Here is a 21,820-nt window from a genome sequence, read left to right on the forward strand (position 1 = left end):
GAGAAGACAATGCATAATGAATTGACACCTGTATTTATTTGCAAGCAACATGTATTAACATAGCAGCTTGGTTATTGGGAGCAGCTTAGGGCTTGACATACAACTTTCCTGTAGAATATAAAATAAAATTAATAAAAGAAACAACATCTGAGTCTTTCAATTTAGCTTTAGACTACTTTAAACTAAAAACAGCAACAAAAAAGGCTATAGCCAAAATAATGTTTTGAGACAGTCAGCCATCATTTTTTCTAATACACTTAAAGGACCACAGGTAGTAAAGTGCACAGCAACAAAAAAACAAAACAAAACAAAAACTAACAACTTCCATATCTGTATCTATAACTTTGCTTTTTTCTGGGATGCTTAGTCAGATTTTGTTGGCATTTAGAGAGGAAGAGAGAGGTAGAGAAACCTTTTGTGTGTGTGTGTGTGTGTGTGTGTGTGTGTGTGTGTGTGAAGAACCCTTGCAAAATTATTTTTAACAGATTAAGAAAGCCACCACTATTGGTCACATCTATGGTTAGATTGATTTTTTTTTAGATCCAGTGAAGTCTGTCCCACCATGTACCTAATATAAATAAATAAAACATATTCAGTTAACTAGCAGATCATTCATTTAGTTCGCTATTAAATAAGAAATCTAGCGCCAAAATATGTTTTTGAACTCAAGCTGCGCGCTCGTAGCCGCGGCGATCAGTTGCATGGATACAGTGCTCTGTGCCTCGCGCAGTCTTCACTCGGACGCGCGCTTCAATCTATCGCCGTTGCGGACTCTATTCATTCCGGTGTAATCACAATAAAAGCACAAACGTATCCTTGCTTGATATAACTGTAACCGCTGATGAACATATTCAGTTTTGATGAGAGAAAAAAATATGTACTCGTGAGTGATTTGACGGACGCACATTTTTGTCATTGGTTGTTGCGTTAAATCTTACCCATATACAATAGTTCTATTTTCTGATTGGCTATTGTGTAGCTCGATGAACAACACTAGAGGAAACGCGCTTGATTCATGCCTGTTCCACAGTGAGAGTGGCAAGGCCAGAGTTTTGGCCGCTGCGGCATATTAAATATATTACAAATAGTTTTTCAGCGTGAGAAATACAATGTGTGGCGGGAGAGCGTGACAAAAGACCGAAATGAGTGACTGTCACGCTCAATGCTTGACACTTGAGAGCCCTGTTGTAGAATTGCCAGACCGGTGAAGCCATTTTTACCAGGGCGTAAAAAAATTGTCTCGCGAGTTTTGCGTCATCTGATCGGCTTTTCTGGATCGGCCTTTATAGAGACCGCCGATCACACATCCCAAAGCAATTATCGGCCGATTATGATCGGCGACCGATCAGTCGGAGCACCCTTAATTTCCCATGATCACTGTAAAGCTGCTTTGAAACAGTCCATATTGTTAAAAGTGCTATATAAATGAAGGTGACTTGACTTGCACTTGCAGAGATGGAGCAGCATTTACTACAAACCTGATCGCAGTGCTGCGATTCACCATGAAACACACTGCACATGTATGTTTATTTAATGAAAAATTGCAGCCTTTGCGATTTCATAATCGCAGCAAACCAAATCAAAGTTTCGGTTTGATTTCGGTTAATCATGCAGCCTTCACACACAAACAAGCATTCAACAAACTCTCACTTCACACAAACAACAGTCTCAGTCTCTGTCTCACACATTCAAAACTGTATCGCACACGTGCTACTGTAGAAAATGTATTCATCGCACAGATATTTTGCATTAATATATAACAGTTTAAAAGAACTGTGAAACAATTTTTTATATTTTTTTTATTGAAACACGTCTCCTTCACATGAACCACAAACAGTAACACTCATAAACTTTCTTCCTCCAGCAACTGCAGGGTTTTTTCAAGTACTAACAGAAGGCTTCACAACACCCACCCTTGCCATCTCCTTTTTGTTGTCATAATAACATCATATAAACATCAGTTACTAAGCAATAGATTGGAGAAGTATATATATTTTCAAATGTAGTATGTAAATAGATATCATCCACTAATTAATGAAACGTATAACTTTTGTGCTATAAAATTATCACTTAATGCAGATCTTAATATTAATCTACAGGGTTAGGGCTAGGTTTAGGGTTAACCTAACCATTTTCTCTTATGATTTCTTGTATAACATCAGTGTGATGAATTAACTGGCACAACTTCTACTCTAATCATAAGATTCTTGTCTTATTTAAAAAAAAACTTTGCTTTTTTGTAAATGTATGTCTGTTTAGCCCACAAGTTCTCATTTGTTTATTAACCAATAATCATATAATTTTTTTCCATTAATAATAATGAAACCCATAGATAGACTGATTGAGGAGAAATTAATATCAGTATATCTTATTCATTATAATGGTCAAGTCAAAAAGATATTATGCTGGCTGGAATATTTTAAGAGTTAAGATGTGTTTAACTGACATTCTAAACCAGGGGTAAAAGAAAGCATAGATAAGAGGATTCAGACCTGAGTTAATATACAGTATCCACAATAGAATATAGGCCGTGGTAGAAGCCATTTCTGTGTTTTCGGTTAGGGACAAAATAAAGAAAGGAATCCAGCAAAATAGATAAAATGTGACAATGATTCCTAATGTCAGAGCAGCTTTACTCTCAGATTTCCTCCTCACTGAACCTTCCATTACACATTTTCCACCCTTCATCAAAGAGTTTATAACTTTCACTTGCTGATGTGCAACATAAAATATCCTCAAATATAAAGTTATGATCAGGGTACAAGGGAACAAAAAAGACAAGAACAGATCAGTGACTGACCAGTCAAAAGTTATCATAATTGTACATTCTCCATAACATGCATACTTTTTGTGTGAGACACTCCTAACTATTGCAATGTTATATGCTGAAGAGCAAACCCAGAAAAGACAGACAATAAATAAAGTTTTAGTTGTGGTTATTTTCTGTGGGTACATTAAAGGGTGACACACAGCCACATAACGATCAACAGCAATTAATACTAAATTACTGAGAGATGCTGAGAAGAGCAGTCCCATGATTATTAAAAACAGTCTACATAAAGTGTCTCCAAAGTACCAGCATGTTTCAATCAGCCTAGTGCCCTCTATGGGCATCACAATTAGTCCAATAAGCAGGTCGGCCACAGCCAGAGAGAGAATAATCAGGTTTGTTGGAGTGTGAAGCTGCTTAAAGTGCGAGATGGAGATGATCACCAGCAGGTTCAGAAACACAGTCCATGCTGACAGCAATGAAAAAAACATATACATGATATTGTATTCATGATTGGAGCGTTTCCCCTTGATACACGATGAATTGATGGCAGGAAAGCAGTATTGAGTCTCATGATCCTCTGTCTCATAGGCCATGAGTGATTCTCCTCCTGATAGGAGTTTGTTCTGCTCTCCTTTCTGTCCTTTCATTTATACAGTGTCTGGATTGACCAATCCATCTACCGCCCACTCTGATGATGCTTATAGCCCTCATTTTACATCTACATGTTTTTATAAATGTATGTGTACACACACACACACACACACACACACACACACACACACACACACACACACACACACACACACACACACACACACACACACACAGTATATATATATACTGTATATATATATATATATACTGTATGTTAGTTAATTTCTTTCCTTTGATCTAAATTAGAAACTTAAAATGAACTAAATTAGAATTTTCTACAAGAGGCCACAGTGGGGCGGCAGTGGCTCAGTGGTTCATGTAGGTTGTCTGCAAACTGGAAGATTGGTGGTTCAATCCCCGGTTCCACCTGACCAAGTGTCGAGGTGTCCATGAGCAAGACACCTAATCCCAGCTGCTCCCAACGAGCTGGATGGCGCCTTGCATGGCATGAATGAGTGAGTGAATGCGCTTTGGTGGCCATTGGGTCTGTGAAAGCGACAGGACAAACGGTCAGTCTGTGGAGTCGACAAGAGCGCGCAAGTAGAGTTTTTCTTAATATCCAGTTCTCCTGTTGTTTTAGCTTAGTGTCTATCACAAGGTAGGGCTATTTTCGATTCTATGATTATTTTAAATTTTTACCTTCTCACAAATCTGTATTTTAATTAGACGCGTTGCTACTTTTATAACAGTAAATTGAATAGTTTGTGCGTCTGAATAGTATTGCATTCTAAATTGCATAGCACTTAAGTGAGCCACTGGCCAACGGCTAGTTTCGATTTCTCCCATTTTCGGATTATTTGAGGGTGCTGTGTTAACTGCTGGGCAGAGACAGCCACAGTAAACAGATATAAAGTCGAAGAGATTCAGGACAAGGCCAGGACAAACGGTCAGTCTGTGGAGTCGTCAAGAGCGCGCAAGTAGATTTTTTCTTAATATCCAGTTCTCCTGTTGTTTTAGCTTAGTGTCTATCACAAGGTAGGGCTATTTTCGATTCTATGGTTATTTAAAATTTTTACCTTCTCACAAATCTGTATTTTAATTAGACGCGTTGCTACTTTTATAACAGTAAATTGAATAGTTTGCACGTCTGAATAGTATTGCAGTCTAAATTGCATAGCACTTAAGTGAGTCACTGGCCAACGGCTAGTTTCGATTTCTCCCATTTTCGGATTATTTGAGGGTGCTGTGTTAACTGCTGGGCAGAGACAGCCACTGTAAACAGATATAAACTCGAAGAGATCCAGGACAAGGCCAGGACAAACGGTCAGTCTGTGGAGTCGACAAGAGTGATGCGCGCTGTCGCAACGTTTCTGCCTTCTCGTGTGAAGACCGACTCGGGTAAAGACCATCGACTCTACCTGTGCGACTCCACCGAGCAAAGACATCAGCTAAGCACTTAAGTATCTACATCTCCCTTTCCTTTCCTACTCTTATCCTATTTACCTTAAACGACATGTGCTTTCAATACATTCCTGTTGTCTCTCGACAACGCTCACTCATCACGTACAGAAGGCAGCGCAATACTGCTAATCTGCGTCCTATTCTCTTATCCTCACACTCACCTCTCACTCTTTCTATGGGTCTATGGAACTGCCAATCAGCAGTCAATAAAGCTGAATTCATTCCAGCCTTTGCTTCTCATTCTGCTCTTAACCCTCTGAGACCTAAGGGTATTTTTACAATACATTTTTCGTCTGGTGTTATTCACTAAAAAAGCTTGTAAAACATCAACACTTTTGTGCACAGACAATTGACACACATCTTTTTTTTCAGGACAAATTGAACTTTCAGCTTATTTGTGTTTCATTGATGTCACCTGAATGTAAAATAAGTTATGGGACCACAAAGACAAATGAAAAAATAAATCGGAAATTGAATCACTCAAATATTTATTGAAATCACACACAAATAAATAAAAGCTAAGCAATTTTCCTCTGGAAAACAGTTTGTTCAAGTCTTTGGAGTCCTGGAGCACAGGAATGAACATTATAACTTGAACAGAACAAAAAATATTTACATTTTTCCAAAGGAAGTCCAGGCGTTTTGGGCCTCATGAAAATCACTGATGCCAAGCCTCAAAACAGTTCCTATCAGGAATCACACAGAGGGCCACATCACAGGCTTTGCATTTCCAGGGGGTGGCCTGTTTCACCTGCCTTGTCTGTTTGCAGTTCACACAATCTTCTACCATAGGTGGCAGCTGCTGGGATGCTGCAGCAGAAGTGGAAGGGCCCTCCTCAGTGGAAGAATGGGAGCTTTCCTGTCTGGCTTGGGTGGGTGGGCTGGTGTCTTCATCATTATCACAACTGTAAAACAAATAAATAAAGCAAAATATTAGATCATACAAATTAGATCAATTACTGTTTTTGTATTTGATTTTTCACATAAGATTACAATGGCTGAGATTGCTACTGTACCCCCAACCCACCACAGCTATAATATGACCATTCGCTTTCCAGCCAAAAGGTGTGACCAACCCCCCACTATTCTCTCCACAGGTAAAAGGTGTGACCAACCCCCCACTACAACATCCTTTGTTTGTATCTCCAGGTAAACTCAGACAAACAATGGCTGAGAGACAAAGTGTAATCCACAACTCTGTAACAAACATAAACAAATGAAATACTACTTTTACAGAACTTATTTTTACATATTTAGAAAATTTATATTTTATCATATTAGTTTTTTCTTCTTTTTTTATACTTTTTACAGTAAATAAACTCAGACATACAATGGTTGAGAGACAAAGAGTGTAATCTACAACTCTTACTACTCTGTAACAAACACAGAAAAACGAAATACTACTTTTACATAACTTATTTTTCCATATTTAGAAAATGTATATTTTATCATATTAGTTTTTGTTTATTTTTATACTTTTACAGTAAATAAATAAATGTAACTTACTCTTCAGCAGGGTCTAGACGATTCTGGTAATCAAGTTCCTCATCAGTCAAAAAGCTCTCTTCTCCAGAAAATCCATCATCCTCCATGGCATCAAAAAAGGCCAGTGCTTGATTTACATCCATGTTTCTCAATCTCTGAGGATCCATTATTCTCCGTGTTTCTCTGTGTATTATTCAAAACTCGCGTCTCTCTGTGCGTCTCTCTCTCTCTCTCCTCGAAACCACTGTGCCGTGCGTCTCTCTCTTTCCAAAATATCACCCTTGGTTCATGCGTAATGACGCACACCAACGTGGACGACGGATCAGCCTGTCATTGGTCAACAACCTCACGCAAAGCATCGCGAGATGTCCAAAATGGCAGCTTGCATCAAGCTAGCAGCAAATATGACGGAAAATTTATAAATTATGGACTTCAGAGATCAAAACTGGGAAATACACATATGGATTTATTACTGAAACACTCTGAAAGGACGCACAAGTTCCAGGCTGGATAGAAAACCTTCTGAAAAGGCTAGAAAGACACCAAATACACCCCCGTGACGGCTAGCGTGTTAGCTTTCTGCTGCAAAAAACGGTAAGGAAATCGATCAATTTTTCATCAAATAATATCAATATTTATCGGAGGAGTCGTGTGGCGTCGTCGACAATGCCGTCGGTTTCAGAGGGTTAATATCTTAGGCTTAACTGAGACCTGGATCCGTCCAGAAGACTCAGCAACCCCTGCTGCTCTCTCTAACAACTTCTCTCACACCCCTCGCCAGTCGGGGAGGGGTGGGGGCACTGGTCTTCTCATTTCTAACAATTGAAAATACTCAACTCTCTCCTCTCTATGCAATAACAACTCATTTGAATATCATGCTATTACACTTACAATTCCCATTAAGATCCAGATTGTAGTCATTTATCGCCCCCCAGGTCAACTGGGAAGCTTTGTAGAGGAGAAAGAGAGACACTCGTAATGAATTTGTAATGTACTTGTAACACAAAATAAGTACACTTTAATATCACTAATCAAGCATGTAATTAGTACATACACATGCATATACTTAAAGTATAGCCTATACTTAAGTTGGTCCAATTTAGTACACAAAAGTACACTAAATAAAGTTATGCTTCACTACAATTTAATTACAACTAAAATATACTTAGTACAAAATTAGTTGTTTCAAAATAGCACACTTCAAGTTAACTAATCATTAACACACTTGAAGTATAATTAGTCTGGCTGCAAGTATACTTAGCATTTTTTTTCCCACCAGGGTATAGTCACTGAATGCTATTAATATTTTTATAGTAGGTGGGTTTAATTTATTATAAACAAACCTCGCATTTCATTGGATGTCCCTTTTTCTGTACATACATTTAGTCAAGTCAGTTAAGGAAGACAGTAAGTCAAACTGACAGCTGGAACAGGACCAGGCTACAATTGAGGATGTACTCAACTGTGAAAATGTTTGACTCAAGGATTATGGAGGACAACAGGCAAAGAATACTGTATTGCTATGCAGACAACAATTTGTCATGTTTCAAAGATATCAAACCTAAAGTGGAGTACGTTATTTTGTATATTTTCATTTCTTTAGCATCAGTGTTCACTGTGTTTCTGAACCTGCTGGTGATCATCTCCATCTCTCACTTCAAGCAGCTTCACACTCCAACCAACCTGCTCATTCTCTCTCTGGCTGTGGCCGACCTGATTGTGGGACTGATTGTAATACCTTTAATGGGCATCAGATTTATAGAATCATGCTGGTACTTTGGAGAGACATTTTGTTCTCTATTTTTATTTATTGTTTTTGTGGTCGTTTCAGCATCTCTTGGTAATTTAGTCTTTATATCTGTAGATCGTTACATTGCTGTGAGTGACCCTTTGAGATACACAGTAAGGGTCACAACTGATAAAGTTGTTTGTTGCATTATTATAAACTGGCTATGTTCAAGCATATATTCTGTCATTATCTTATATAACACTATGCTTTACCCAGACACACATAACAGATGTTACGGAGACTGTTCAGTTTCTTTTAAACTAGAACATGTTGTCACAGACCTCATAGTCACTTTTGTTGCCCCTTCTTCTGTAATCATGTCTATATATGTGAAAATCTTCTGTGTTGCAAAACATCAGGCCAAGGTTGTAAATTATGTTGCAGGGGCCAGCAGGTCACAAAGAAAGGCTGCAAAAACTTTGGGTATTGTTGTCGCAGTTTTCTTTATGTGTTGGATACCATACTATATTGTCATTCTTATTGAAGGAAATGAGTCTACAGAATCAGTTGAATTTAATGTAACATGCTGGATTGTGTACATGAATTCCTGTATGAATCCACTTATCTATGCGCTGTTTTATAAATGGTTTAGAATATCAGCTAAACATATTGTGACTCTAAAAATAGTGAAGCCATCATCAGAATACTTAAGTATTTTCCCAGATGATAAATGATCATAATATTTATATAATAGAAATTATCTTGATCTGATACATTACTTGTATAATTGCACAGTGATTATTTGAGGATATTCTATGCTATTTAAAATACATTTAGAAGTAGTATATAATTTCACACCGCTTAATTTCATGCCAACAGTGTAACATGTCACACTGCTTGAAATTTCATGCCAATATCCCATGTGAATGTTTATAAAGGTTTATTCAAAATCAATAAAGTTCAACAAAATTAATATCAATAAACAGGGGCTAAACTGTGAAAAAGTAGTAAATAATGTCTCATCTTATTCTTGAGAAAACTAGACTATGTTTTGTACTATGAGCACTGTTTCGGTTACACCAAAAAAAGCTATTGACAACTGAACAGACTGAAATATGCAAATAGACCCAAAGTAAGCTTTTACATGATTTTTATTCCAGTATTTCTGTCAGATTATTCTTTTTTCTTTCCATCTGAATTTTCTGTTTTTAAAGACTTTCGTGAAGATACCCATAAATAAACAAAAGTTTTAACCTGGGGCCAAGCAACATGGCACCTATTTATGTGTTAGTTATTCGCCTAGGTCCAGAAAAATCCACCATTGTTTGACAAGTCAAGTAACTTTTTAAGAAAATGGATATGGAAAATCAATCGTTCATACCCTCTGAATAAAGGGTGAGAAGTATTACCTCAGGTATCGACAACATTGTCTTGCTTCCTTTGAATGTGCCGTTCCTTTGAATGTGCCGTAATCGTTGTCGGGATAATTCCGGTTCCCGTGGCTATGCCGAAGCGATAAAATTCTGTATTATAAATTTTAAGGTCAGAAAAGTAGTTTGTTGAGGGTTGTTTTTGGCGTTTTTGGATATGGCGTTATTCCCCTGTCAAATGTCGAGAGCGCATTATTGTAGCGCGAAAGTACATTAATATAATGCACGCGGGATATGATGTGTCGAGCGCGAATCTCTCTGCTCGCGCGCGGAATATGATGTGCCGAGCGCGAATCTCTCTGCGCACGCGCGGAATATAATGTGCCGAGCGCGAATCTCTCTGCTCGCGCGCGGAATATGATGTGCCGAGCGCGAATCTCTCTGCGCACGCGCGGAATATAATGTGCCGAGTGCAATCTCTCTGCTCACGCGCGGGAACTGGACGTGCGCACTCAGATACACTTCTCTTGTAAGAATTCTCTCTCTGGGCTGAGTGGGCTCGCTCAGAGAATATGCCTGCACTTAAAACGTGTTCAGTGCAATCGCGAATCTCTCCTCTTCCCCAGCTAACAATTTTAGGTTATAAGAACGTTTTCATAACGTTCCCATTAAGTTATAAAAACGTTATTTCTAAATGTTCTAGGGAATTTCAAAACGTCCAGTTTTTTAGACGTTGTATTAATGTTATTTCTTGGTTATAAGAACGTTCAATTCTCCCGTTATATAAACGTTGGTTGTATTAATGTTATTCCTTGTTATAATAACGTTAGAACGTTCAATTCTCCCTTTATATAAACGTTGTATTAACGTTCTTGCTTGGTTATAAGAACGTTATTGAAACGTTCAATTCTCCCATTATATAAAAGTTCTCTTAATGTTTTTCTAAGATAATGAAAAACGTTTCTGGCAAAAATTATGGCTACCTTGTTATGTTTTTTTTATATAACAAGGTAGCCTATATAATAGGCCTATATGAAGAACCTAAAACAAGAACTTTCAGATTTTAAAATTAAGAAAAAAAAGAAAAGAAAAAAAGAATCATGTCTATAATATATATGTAATGTAGTCCACTGAAGTCGAGTTGAATTGAACCGAAGTATAGTTTATTCCAATAAACCTATTTGGGTTGAAGTGACAATATGAAATTAACATGAACATAAACTTGGACTAAACATAGAATCACCAACAATGGTACAGGGAACAAAGCTAGACAAGAGACAATGGGAACACAAGGATAAGGATTATGACCAAAAAGAACCAATTACCATTGGCTATCTGTATCTATAAATATAGCCGACAATTATAGATAATCACGACACGAAGGCGCCGGCGCGTGAACTGGAGCGCGTCTCATAAATTAAGCGAAACTCAGCGTATAAGGAGCCTACTTCACAGACCTGAAAAATATATCTATATTGAAATGTCTACTTGTAAACAGAACAATTCAAAACGAAAGAAAACAGACTGCTCTCTGCTTATGAAATGAAATGTGCATTTCTCTTTGGCGCATTCAGCCTACTGCGAAGATCGCGAGTCAGCATCGTCAACTTCATCTTGTTATGAGGTTGCAGGATAGACGAACCCAAAAGCAGACTGAATGCACTACACACAATTTATTGAGGACAAAACAGAAAACAAAAACCCACGAGGGGGCAAAACAGGACTGGAGCAGAGTACAACTAAACTAAGACACGATGACAAACAAGATACTGACTTGACAAGCAAACTCACAATAAATGAACAGGTTTTCAGGTCAAATACTCACAGGGATATACACGCAAAGTTAGACAATGTACCGACACAGGACAACAAACACAGGGGGATTAAATAGGGAGACACTAATGACAAAGACAGGTGAAGCTGACTAGACAAGGACAGGTGAAACAGACTAGACAATAATGACGAGACGAGGATAACAAGGGGGCGGGGTAACATAACGAGACAACACAAGCACATGGCTCAAAACACAAGACCATGTGCTTGCACACAAAACATGGGTCTGTCATGATCCTGCCTCAAGACTAGAGAAATGAAATGACAAGAGGGCAGAATCATGACAGAACCCCCACCTTAAGGAGCGGCTACCAGACGCTCCAAAAGAGGACATCAAACACGAGACATGACAGAATGGGAAACAGACACAAACCAACAAAACATGACAAATAAAAGCAACGGCATACAAGAATATACAATAATGGGGTTGGGATGCATCAATAAAAATAACAAACAAGGGAGGGAGGGGGGGCGGGGGAACAAGAAAGTTCATAGGTGGTTGACCAGGGAGGGTGGGAGGACTGGGGGTCTTGGGTTTACGGGTCGAGGGTATAGGGCGAGGAATCCGGGCAGGTTTGGATCGGGACACATGAGGAGTCTTGGAGGAAACAGTCCGGGGTTGATTAGGGACAGGAGGAACAGTGGACGACGGAGAGAGAATCACGACAGGGGAAGCTGAGGGTGGCGAGACAAGACTTCTGACTGGGGAAACAGTGGGAAAAGGAACAGGACACATAACAGGGGACGTAGCAGACGGCTGTGGAGCGGGAACTGAACTCACCGAATCAGACTCGGCACACATGAAAACAGACTCGGATGAAGCGCTCAAATCTGACTCGGAAGAAGCGCTGTCTGCAGCGGGCTCTGTGACTGCAGCGGGCTCTGTGACTGCAGCGGGCTCTGTGACTGCAGCGGGCGAAGAACGGGAGGCTCCCCTCTTCCTCCTCTTTCTCCTAGGTCGAGAAGCTGAGACCATCGCCGGAGCTGAGACGGGTTGGGGAAGCTCAGCGGAAACCACCGCAGGTACAGCAGGCTCTGTGGAGGAGGACTCTGACGCCGACTCCCACGACAGCCGTCTTCCTCGTTTTCCACGAAGACTAACGGGTGTGGATGAGACCTCGGGAGAAGTGGAGTGGGCCTGCTCCCCTTGAGAAACGACAGCCAGGACCCGATCCTCCGGAATCAAGGGCAGCTTGGCTGGTGGCGACAACACGGAGGGACCCTGCGGCTCCTTTCGACTCAGTGCACCATGTCCCGGAACGGGTGGTGAACCAGCCTCTCTCGTTCAGCCAGAGGTGGGGGAACCTTGAGGCCAGCGATGAAGTAGCGATTTAGGAGTATGTCAGGTAAGAAAAAACTCCTTTTTTCTGCGACTTGAGCGTACTCCTTCAACAGCAGATCACCCTGAGGGGGAATTGGGAGCTTGCCCCCCCTCGAGTCGGACATGGTCTTGTGCCACCAATCTTCAAGAGGATCCAACTGCTGATCTCCAGGGGAAGAGAAACAGTCTGCTGAGTTCTGCGTTGGTCGGTACATTCTGTTATGAGGTTGCAGGATAGACGAACCCAAAAGCAGACTGAATGCACTACACACAATTTATTGAGGACAAAACAGAAAACAAAAACCCACGAGGGGGCAAAACAGGACTGGAGCAGAGTACAACTAAACTAAGACACGATGACAAACAAGATACTGACTTGACAAGCAAACTCACAATAAATGAACAGGTTTTCAGGTCAAATACTCACAGGGATATACACGCAAAGTTAGACAATGTACCGACACAGGACAGCAAACACAGGGGGATTAAATAGCAAGACACTAATGACAAAGACAGGTGAAGCTGACTAGACAAGGACAGGTGAAACAGACTAGACAATAATGACGAGACGAGGATAACAAGGGGGCGGGGTAACATAACGAGACAACACAAGCACATGGCTCAAAACACAAGACCATGTGCTTGCACACAAAACATGGGTCTGTCATGATCCTGCCTCAAGACTAGAGAAATGAAATGACAAGAGGGCAGAATCATGACACATCTTTATTAATAAACAATTAAAACGTCTCCTTGCTATATTTGACATATTCATAATCATTGCTTTTGCCGGTTCGTTGTGTCAGCTTTTAGGTGCTTTATCAGCAGTGCCGCCGCCACCCTTACATGTTACATGAAAGCGTCACCACCGCATCAAAAACATGATTGCGTGATGAAAACATGAAAAATACCACCTAAACATAGCCTAACTGTTTAGAAAGAAAACACAGAACGAATAGCCTAATGTGCATACGTTGATCTCCCGAATAGGCTTCTTCATGCCATCTTCACCCATTAGCTGCTTTTCCACTGGCCAGCGCGAGCACAGTGGCCGAAATCATGCCTCACGGCACTCCTGTAAAAATTAAATCGCTATACAAATATATCAGACGCTGCCATTTAGTCTTTATTTACAAACTTGGTCACCACACGCGGCTATTGACTATTGATATTGACATATCACATAAGAAAGACAGAGGTCGAATCCACAGGAGATAAATGAAAGTGGTAGTGAAAGAGGCACTCTCACTAACCAAGTCGAGGCGGGCCGTCAGAACATCGTTCTCAACATGGGTACAGCCTCAGGCCTGATGTAAGAAGCGCCTGGGGGAGTTGTAGAAGAGAGGAAAGGGCTAAGATAAAATGACGCCCTCAGGGGAGGTGATCCATCCCCGACGCTGTGTGCGTTTGTGGTGGATCACCTCCCTCAGATCCCTCTTCTTGCGGGAGTCTTCTGCGACCTACTCCTCCACAGAGGGGGTGCATGAGAGGGGACGCTGGCTCTCTGGCCCTGTCTACAGTCCTCGGACTGTGATGGGCCAGGCCCTCCCGCCTGTTTGGGCGTGGACACGGATCTTGGCGGGATATATGGTCCTAAATGCAGTTGAGTGCACCTTCACCTCTCTACTTGATCCAGTACACAGCCAGGTCCAATCACTGGTGACTGCTGTTATTTGCACTTCATTTTTATCTTATTTTATTTTTATTTTCTTGGACGCTGACGTGGTGCATAATTCGTAATAATGGAGTCTCATGGATGGATTGTAGGAATTGTCATCTGGATTCTAAGTATTAATTTAATTTGTGCACTAAGCTCCGAAAACGCTGCTGGCGGGGTTGTTCGGTACAGCCGTGAGTTGTTACTCCAGTACAGTAAACACGTGGAGACATCATCTTATCATCGCATACCAAGCTATCTGCAACCTCCACAAGACAAGTCTAAATCAAAAAGGAACCGGAGACGAGGAAAGAGAGGTGGGATTCGCCAGAGACTAAGAAGAATGAGAAGTAAATTACCCCTTCCCACAACCTTACTAATAAATGCCTAGTCCCTGAGGTGTAAAATGGACGAATTAACAGCAAACCTACGGTACTTTCATGAAAGGGGACTGGGAGATGAGAGTTGATCTCGGGAGGCAACTCAAGTTTCCAGAGGAAATTGCCATGACCAGCCTCCGACCAGAGATCGTGCTCTGGTCCCAGGCAACAAGACAGGTGGCCCTAATAGAGCTGACGGTACCCTGGGAGGAAAGGATTGAGGAGGCACACGAACGCAAGCTAGGGAAGTATCAGTCCCTCATCTTTGAGAGCCAGCAGAGGGGTTGGAGAGCCTGGAATCTACCGGTGGAGGTGGGTTGCAGGGGGTTCCCAGGACAGTCACTCTGGAGAGCCTTGGGGACGCTTGGGGATAGAGGGGCAACCCGCAAGAACCTAGTGAACAAGATAGCAAAGCAGGCAGAGACAGCATCCAGATGGCTGTGGTTGAAGAGGAGCGAGCGGTGGCTAAACCAGGCTGGCAGAGAGGGCGGGGGTCAGAGCGGAGTGGTATAGTCCTGAATGACCGAGGGAGCAGTTCCAGGATGCTGGCTCTGCTGTCAAGGCCCATGGAGGTGTCGTGGGCTAGTTGACGAAACACCGGTGAAGTGGGGTGCCCAGTGAAGTCAACAGGTCTGAACCATGCAGCTCTGCCCTCAGTTGAAGACGTCTGAAGGAAGCGACTTCTATGCTAGCCACCCACATAAGGAGCAGGACGTAACTCCAGCCAAGTGCGGCGGCTGCGATATACCCTATCGTTTAAAGACACACGAATGGTTGTGTGTTAGGAATCACAGAAACGTGGCTAAATGAGAGTACCCCGTCAAGAGAGGTTAAACCAACTGGCTTCACGGTGTACCGAACGGATCGTGACATGGATATCACGGCTAAGACACGTGGCGGTGGAGTTTGCTTTCTCGTTAAAGACAACTGGTGCAGACAAGTGGTGGTAAGAGAATCTCTCTGTACTCCTGATATCGAACTACTGAGTGTATCACTCAGACCATTCTATCTTCCTCGGGAGTTCCCACAGCTGTTTTTTACTGTCGTCTACATACATCCGCTGGCAAACTCAGCTAAAGTCTCGGATGTGTTATATCAACTTTCACAAAGACTTGATACTCTGTCTCCTCATGCTCCCAAATTTATTTTAGGAGATTTTAATAACTGTTCTTTAAAAAACTGTTTGAGAACTTATTATCAGTATGTGAATTGTCGCACCAGGAAAAATAAGACACTGGACAAGTGTTATGGCAACGTTAAAGATGCCTTTTCTGCCTCGACGCTACCTCCTTTGGGCAAATTCGATCACGACGTTGTTAATCTTCAACCAAAGTATCAAAGACTTCTTAAAAGAGAAAAGCCTCAGATTAAGACTGTAAGGATTTGGAATGAAGAGAGTATTATGTGCCTTCAAGCATGTTTTGATTGTACTTTGTGGGACATATTTGAATCCCCTGATCTGGACACTCACACAGATGTGGTATCTGATTACATAAATTTTTGTGTGGAGTCAGTATTACCCACGAAAACGTATCAACTATTTCCAAATAATAAACCATGGGTATCAAAGAAACTTAAACAACTGCGAAATAAGAAGAAAGTAACATATTATAATAATGATGTTTTAGCTAAAAGGGATATTCAAAGACAAATTAAAAGACAAATTAAGGTAGATAAGACACTATATAAACAAAAAATTGAGGCTAAAATGTCACAAGGAAATTTAAAACAGGCATGGCAAGGTGTTAGGACGATGATTAGTGTACCACATAAAAGTCAAGGAAAATATAATACCAATATGATGATCACAGATAGCAAAAGCGGGGATCTGGAGCTAGCGAATAGGTCAAATAATTTTTTTTCACGTTTTGAAGGAAATAGTGAGAATACTATCAGGGATGAGGAAAATTTATTTACATCAACTAATAATTTTATCATCAAAGAGGCGGATGTAAAGGAAATGTTCCAGAGCTGCAATATATATAAGAGTCCCGGGCCTGACAGCATCTGTGGACGAGTATTAAAAAACTGTGCTGAGCAATTATCCACGATTTTTACTTCACTATTCCAAAGATCTTTAGACCGATGCACAGTACCAACTATCTGGAAAGCTTCAACTATTATACCCTTTCCTAAAAACAATAGACCAGTAGAGCTCAGTGATTATCGACCAATTGCACTGACCTCTTTGGTGTTTAAAAGCTTTGAAAGGCTTGTTAAAATGTATGTACTGTAGTGTCAAAAACCCAGCATCTATTAGACCCTTTACAATTCGCCTATCAGTCAAATAAGGGAGTAGATGATGCGATTTTAACATTGTTGCATATTGTATTTTCACACCTTGAAGATTCCAAAAACCACGTGAGCAGGCCCGGATTGGCTAATCGGGAGAACCGGGAGAATTCCCGTTGGGCCGGTCTGTTTTATTGGCCAAGGGCCGGTGTTGTCATGGCACTGGGTTGAATGCTTTATATAGGCTCCAGTCACAGCTTTCTGAGTGTATAATGAACGTTGTGAAATAATTGCCTTATATTAACTCTAATTTGGTGCTGCAATGATTTGCATATCGCGACGATAACCGACCTAATAATCTGAGCTGCTTCAGTATTCAAACACCGCTCGTCGGCAATGGCAAAATGTTTGAGATGACCGATCAAAGCAAGCGGGATTTATGTTCACAGAAGCCCAACACGACGCTTCACGAGATAAGATGCAAGTGGCTAAACTAAACAGCTGTTTTAATTGCGGAAGAAGTTTTAAACGACCGAAAGAAATAATCAGTTTGTGAAGACTGTATCAATAAAAACTCAGCTTCGGGAAGGGGAGATTTACAGGTAACCTAAGATAAAGAGACTGAGAGAAGAAGAATGAGAGAAGATGGAGATGAGAGCAGGTAGCCTAGATGAATAGCCTTGCAGGCTACTGTACCCAGAATGAGAATAACTTTATTACAATGGATTCCTATTTAACACAGACATACATTTGTTCTTTGCCAATGATGATCATCAGTGTAAAATTAAGCTCAATTTAACAACACAATCCCCTATATATATAGGCTAATATATTGCCATTGTTATTGTATAAATATAGATATTTGTATACCTCGAATGTGTTTATATTTCCCCATATCAGCACTGGGACTTTTCACTGTTTGTATTACTTCACTTGTCTGGGTGGGCCAGCCCGTTCTCATCCTTTGGCGTCATACATGTGACGCTTGTACATTTCGTTGAAATCTTACGCACATGGCATCCTTTAGCATCAATATTAGACGCAGATCCCAAGGCGTCATACAGGTGACGCGCGTGTAAATCCAACGCACATGGCATTGTTTAGCGTGAATATGAGACGCAGATCCCAAGGCGTCATAACCGTAACCCGACCCCAGACCTTTAAACCTACCCATAACAGTGCGTGTTATATTGACGCTAAAGGATGCCATGTGCGTAAGATTTCGACGAAATGTCATATGGCGTCACCTATATGACGCCAAAGGATGAGAATGCGTTGGGTGGGCATATGCCCCCGAACCCCCAGCAAGATCACTTTTTGGACCTCTGTATTTATAAAACCCTGTATACGGCTATTGCACTGAATAGAAATTTATATATATTTTTAAATACAATGAATAACAAGGCTGTACAGAACACTGCACTATTGCAGACTTATAGCTATACTGAGGTTTCAATTACATTATTTTAATATAGTCAGACGGGAACTAAAGTGGGCCGGTCTAAGGCATGAAACTCCAGGGCTGAAAATTAGTCCCACTCCGGCCCTGCACGTGAGAATCCTATTTGCGGATTTTTCGTCGGCTTTCAACACTAAATTGCCAACTGTGTTGGTTGAGAGATTAACCACAGAGTTTAACCTGGATGGGGGACTGATTATGTGGTTGCGGGATTTTTTAAGGAACAGAGTACAGAGAGTGAGTGTGGGTGGATCAATGTCGGAGAAACAAATTACTAATGTCGGATCCCCACAAGGCTGTGTCCTCTCACCCCTATTGTTTATATTGTACACAAATCACTGTATAAGCGCACACTCAGGCAGATTTTTTTTATCAAATTTGCAGATGATACTGCACTAGTCAGTCTTCTAAAGGGGGACGAGGACAGTCATGGACCTGTTTTAAATGAATTTATCTCTTGGTGTCACATTTCAAATCTTAAGTTAAATATTTTAAAAACAAAGGAGATGTGCATTGATTTTAGGAAGGAGTCTTCAGTGAATGTAACCACTATCAAAGGAGAGCCAATACAAAGTGTTGAGGAGTACAAATATCTTGGGGTCATCTTTGATCATAAACTGAGGTGGGATAAATGGACAGAGGCTGTGAGCAAAAAAGGACAGCAAAGACTTTACTTCCTTAGGAAGATGTTGTCATTTAATATAATTCGTTTATTGAAAGCGTTTTTACATTTTGTATCAACTGTTGGTTTGGAAATGCCACAGTGAAACAAAAGAGTTCAATTAGGAAAGTTTTAAGCACAGCGAGCAAACTAATTGGTATCCCCGTGAGAGGTTTGGAACAAATTTTTTATCATAACAGATGCCTCAGTAAAGCAACAAAAATCACAGCAGACAGTAGGCACCCTCTGTTTGATAGATTTGAGAGATTACCTTCTGGGCGAAGGTACAGGATACCAGCGATTTTCAAAAATACTGGGAAAAATTCCTTCCTGCCACAGGCAGTTAAATTGTTGAACAAATGTAATGCAGCTGTGTACTCAGTGATGATTCTGTGAAACTTATTATTACTTGTTTTCTTTTCTTTTCTTTTTTCTTTTTCTTTTTTTTATTATGTAATGTGTATGGCCGGTGCTGTATGTGAACGTGAAACGCAAGCAACAAAATTTCCCTAAGGGGATAATAAAGTATTCAATACTCAATACTCATTGGAACTCTCTGAATTTTCCATCCACCGCCTCCACGGAGGTGCCAAGATGCTCAGAGGGCGAGACCGGCGAATCGAGGAGAAAGCCTTTCTCTTTATACCCGATATCAGCCAGGTTCAATCACAGATGTGTCTCCGTGGCAACCATCGCTGCCATCCACCGTTCCACCGTTTCCATCCGCCGAGTCGTCTGAGAGGATTATTGCCCTCTCAAGGCCATTGGCGAGCTCCATCTGGGAACCCCATGATGCAAGTCGCTGCTCTGCCTCAGCACGAGCGGGACCTGAACCAGACGAGGTCCAGACAACTGCTCAGTGCTCTAGTAATATCAATGGTATGACCCATTTAAATTTAAAATCAGAATATGAGCATAGCTCACTTAAATTCACTAAGATATTGAAACGTTAGCGATACTGATTTAAAACAGCGCTTCAGATCTGTCTGTTATTGGCTGAAGCGCAGGGCTCCACCGCAGTAGTGGAAAGTGTCTGTCAAATGTCAGCTCGCCCTGTTGCTCCGTCTGCACCTTTGCCAAAGTACTTTGTACTTTTGGTGAAAAATAAATGTAGAGAAGTCGAATATTTTATTTTTATTCAACTCAAGTAAAAGTACCACAATTTAATTATACTCAAGAAAGTAGAAAAAATAAATAATCTACTCAAGTACTGTTATGAAAGTATTTGTAACTAGTTCTACTAGAAAAACTCGGGAAAATAAATACCGTAACAATTATACATTTATTAACAGACCAGCAAGCAATATTATTATTACTGGGTTGCAACCAGGACGTTCCCTTTCAGTCGAGAACGTCAGACGTAGTCGACGTCGACTGAATGGGGATCTATTGAAAACGCCACTAGTGCTGCCCCTTTCCAGTGCCTAGACAGAAGCCTCCTGATCCCCCCCGTGATTTAAGGCGGAGAAGGGACAGGACTCTAGGCCAGGGAAGTCACTGCTGTTCCTACAGGACCACTGGGAAAGCGTTCCTTGTACATGGAAGGAATGGACGCTGCGGAAGCCACACCCTGCCCACAAGGGGGGTAAGATGTGGAGAATACACATATGGACTGGGCGAATTGACGGGCAGTACAACATATGGAATGTCACTGGGGACTGGGAGGTTCCAGCCTATAACAGGCGGAAGCTACTAACCAGTCAGTGACGGCAGAAAGCTCTGCCAAGGGAAGACACAGGCTCGCCGTAGAGAGCCGTATCGTGGAAGAATACACATATGGGATCACCGTGGGGCCTAGCACAAGTTCCTAGCACAAGCCTAGCACAAGTTTCACAATGCATACGAGTGGTAGGCCTGGCTTCGGACGCTCCGCCGCGTCCGTTGCCGGAGGGTGTGGAGGAACTCAACAGGGTTCGGTTTAAGAGGGAACTCTACTGGAGCAAGAATTGTGCGCGTATCCAGTCCATCTGAGGGGAATGGTGCAGCAGGCCAACACTTCGAACCGGGCTCACGGTAAAACTGGCTTCATGAGAAGGGAGCCCACGGGAAGCAGCGGTTCGACTATAGGTGTCGCCCAGCCCCTAACTCTAGAATATCTGTCAGCGAAGCACGCCTAGGCGGAAGCACACACTCACTTCAGAGGAGCTCACCTGGGCCAACCTCGCTTTCCCTTTCTGCTGATTTCCTTATCAGACTTGAGCTGGTCTGTGGTCTTAAGGCTTAGGAAACAGCCTTCCCTTTCTGCTGATTTCCTTATCAGACTTGAGCTGGTCTGTGGTCCTAAGGCTTACGTTCTGTGTACGTATAACCGCAATGAAGCGGACGGACAGAGAAGCCAGGGCTGGGTCTGCCTCCTCAGGGGCAGCACTTGCAGGTTCACTACCTGGTCCCTCCTTTAGGGAGAGGTAGGAACCTTGGGCAAATATCCAGGCCGAGGTCTCAGCTCGTGAGAGTTAACAAGCCCGAATTCCAGGCACAACTCGTTGACCGAAAGCGAACAAGTCCCTACCTTTTAGTAGAGACCATGCGAGCAGGAGAAATGTTTCTTTAACAACTGAATTTTTATCTTACTGCCTGCAGTGGCTCAGGGGTGGTCTCTGCACTGCAGTAGCACCAGAGATAAGGCCCAAGAGGATAAAGAGGGGCTCAAGGAGATTAATTTCCCTTGCTCCCTCAGGAACCTGACGATCAGGACGTGCTTCCCATGCTACTGCATCATGATGTGCATAAAAAAAATAGAGGCAACATAATTTTGAGGGTGGAGGACACAACCCTCACTCCAACCCATCTTGCAGGAAAGAGAGCACTGAAAGGACATTCAGGATCTCCTCACGGAGAGAAGACTGACTCAACGAATAGGTTCCA

At 41.7% G+C, this 21,820-nt stretch overlaps 2 protein-coding genes across 2 annotated transcripts; one reads left to right on the forward strand and one right to left on the reverse strand.

Annotated features, from left to right (window-relative positions):
* Positions 1-2,400: 2,400 nt before the first annotated feature.
* On the reverse strand, positions 2,401-3,420 carry LOC130078558 (trace amine-associated receptor 13c-like). Its single transcript, XM_056244109.1, has one exon. It carries the CDS (start codon positions 3,418-3,420, stop codon positions 2,401-2,403), a length of 1,020 nt encoding a protein of 339 aa, XP_056100084.1.
* Positions 3,421-7,801: 4,381 nt separating this feature from the next.
* On the forward strand, positions 7,802-8,776 carry LOC130078609 (trace amine-associated receptor 13c-like). Its single transcript, XM_056244180.1, has one exon. The coding sequence runs from the start codon at positions 7,802-7,804 to the stop codon at positions 8,774-8,776; it is 975 nt and encodes a 324-aa protein (XP_056100155.1).
* Positions 8,777-21,820: the final 13,044 nt, after the last annotated feature.

Source organism: Rhinichthys klamathensis, unplaced genomic scaffold (assembly GCF_029890125.1).
Source record: "Rhinichthys klamathensis goyatoka isolate OS25496 unplaced genomic scaffold, OSU_Roscu_1.1 h1tg000027l_1, whole genome shotgun sequence".
In the NCBI taxonomy this organism is placed as follows: Eukaryota; Metazoa; Chordata; class Actinopteri; order Cypriniformes; family Leuciscidae; genus Rhinichthys; species Rhinichthys klamathensis.

What these genes read in the sequence shown, in the direction of transcription:
- LOC130078558 (XM_056244109.1), bottom strand. Translation starts at nt 3,420, where the DNA reads ATGAAAGGACAGAAAGGAGAGCAGAACAAACTCCTATCAGGAGGAGAA.
- LOC130078609 (XM_056244180.1), top strand. Translation starts at nt 7,802, where the DNA reads ATGGAGGACAACAGGCAAAGAATACTGTATTGCTATGCAGACAACAAT.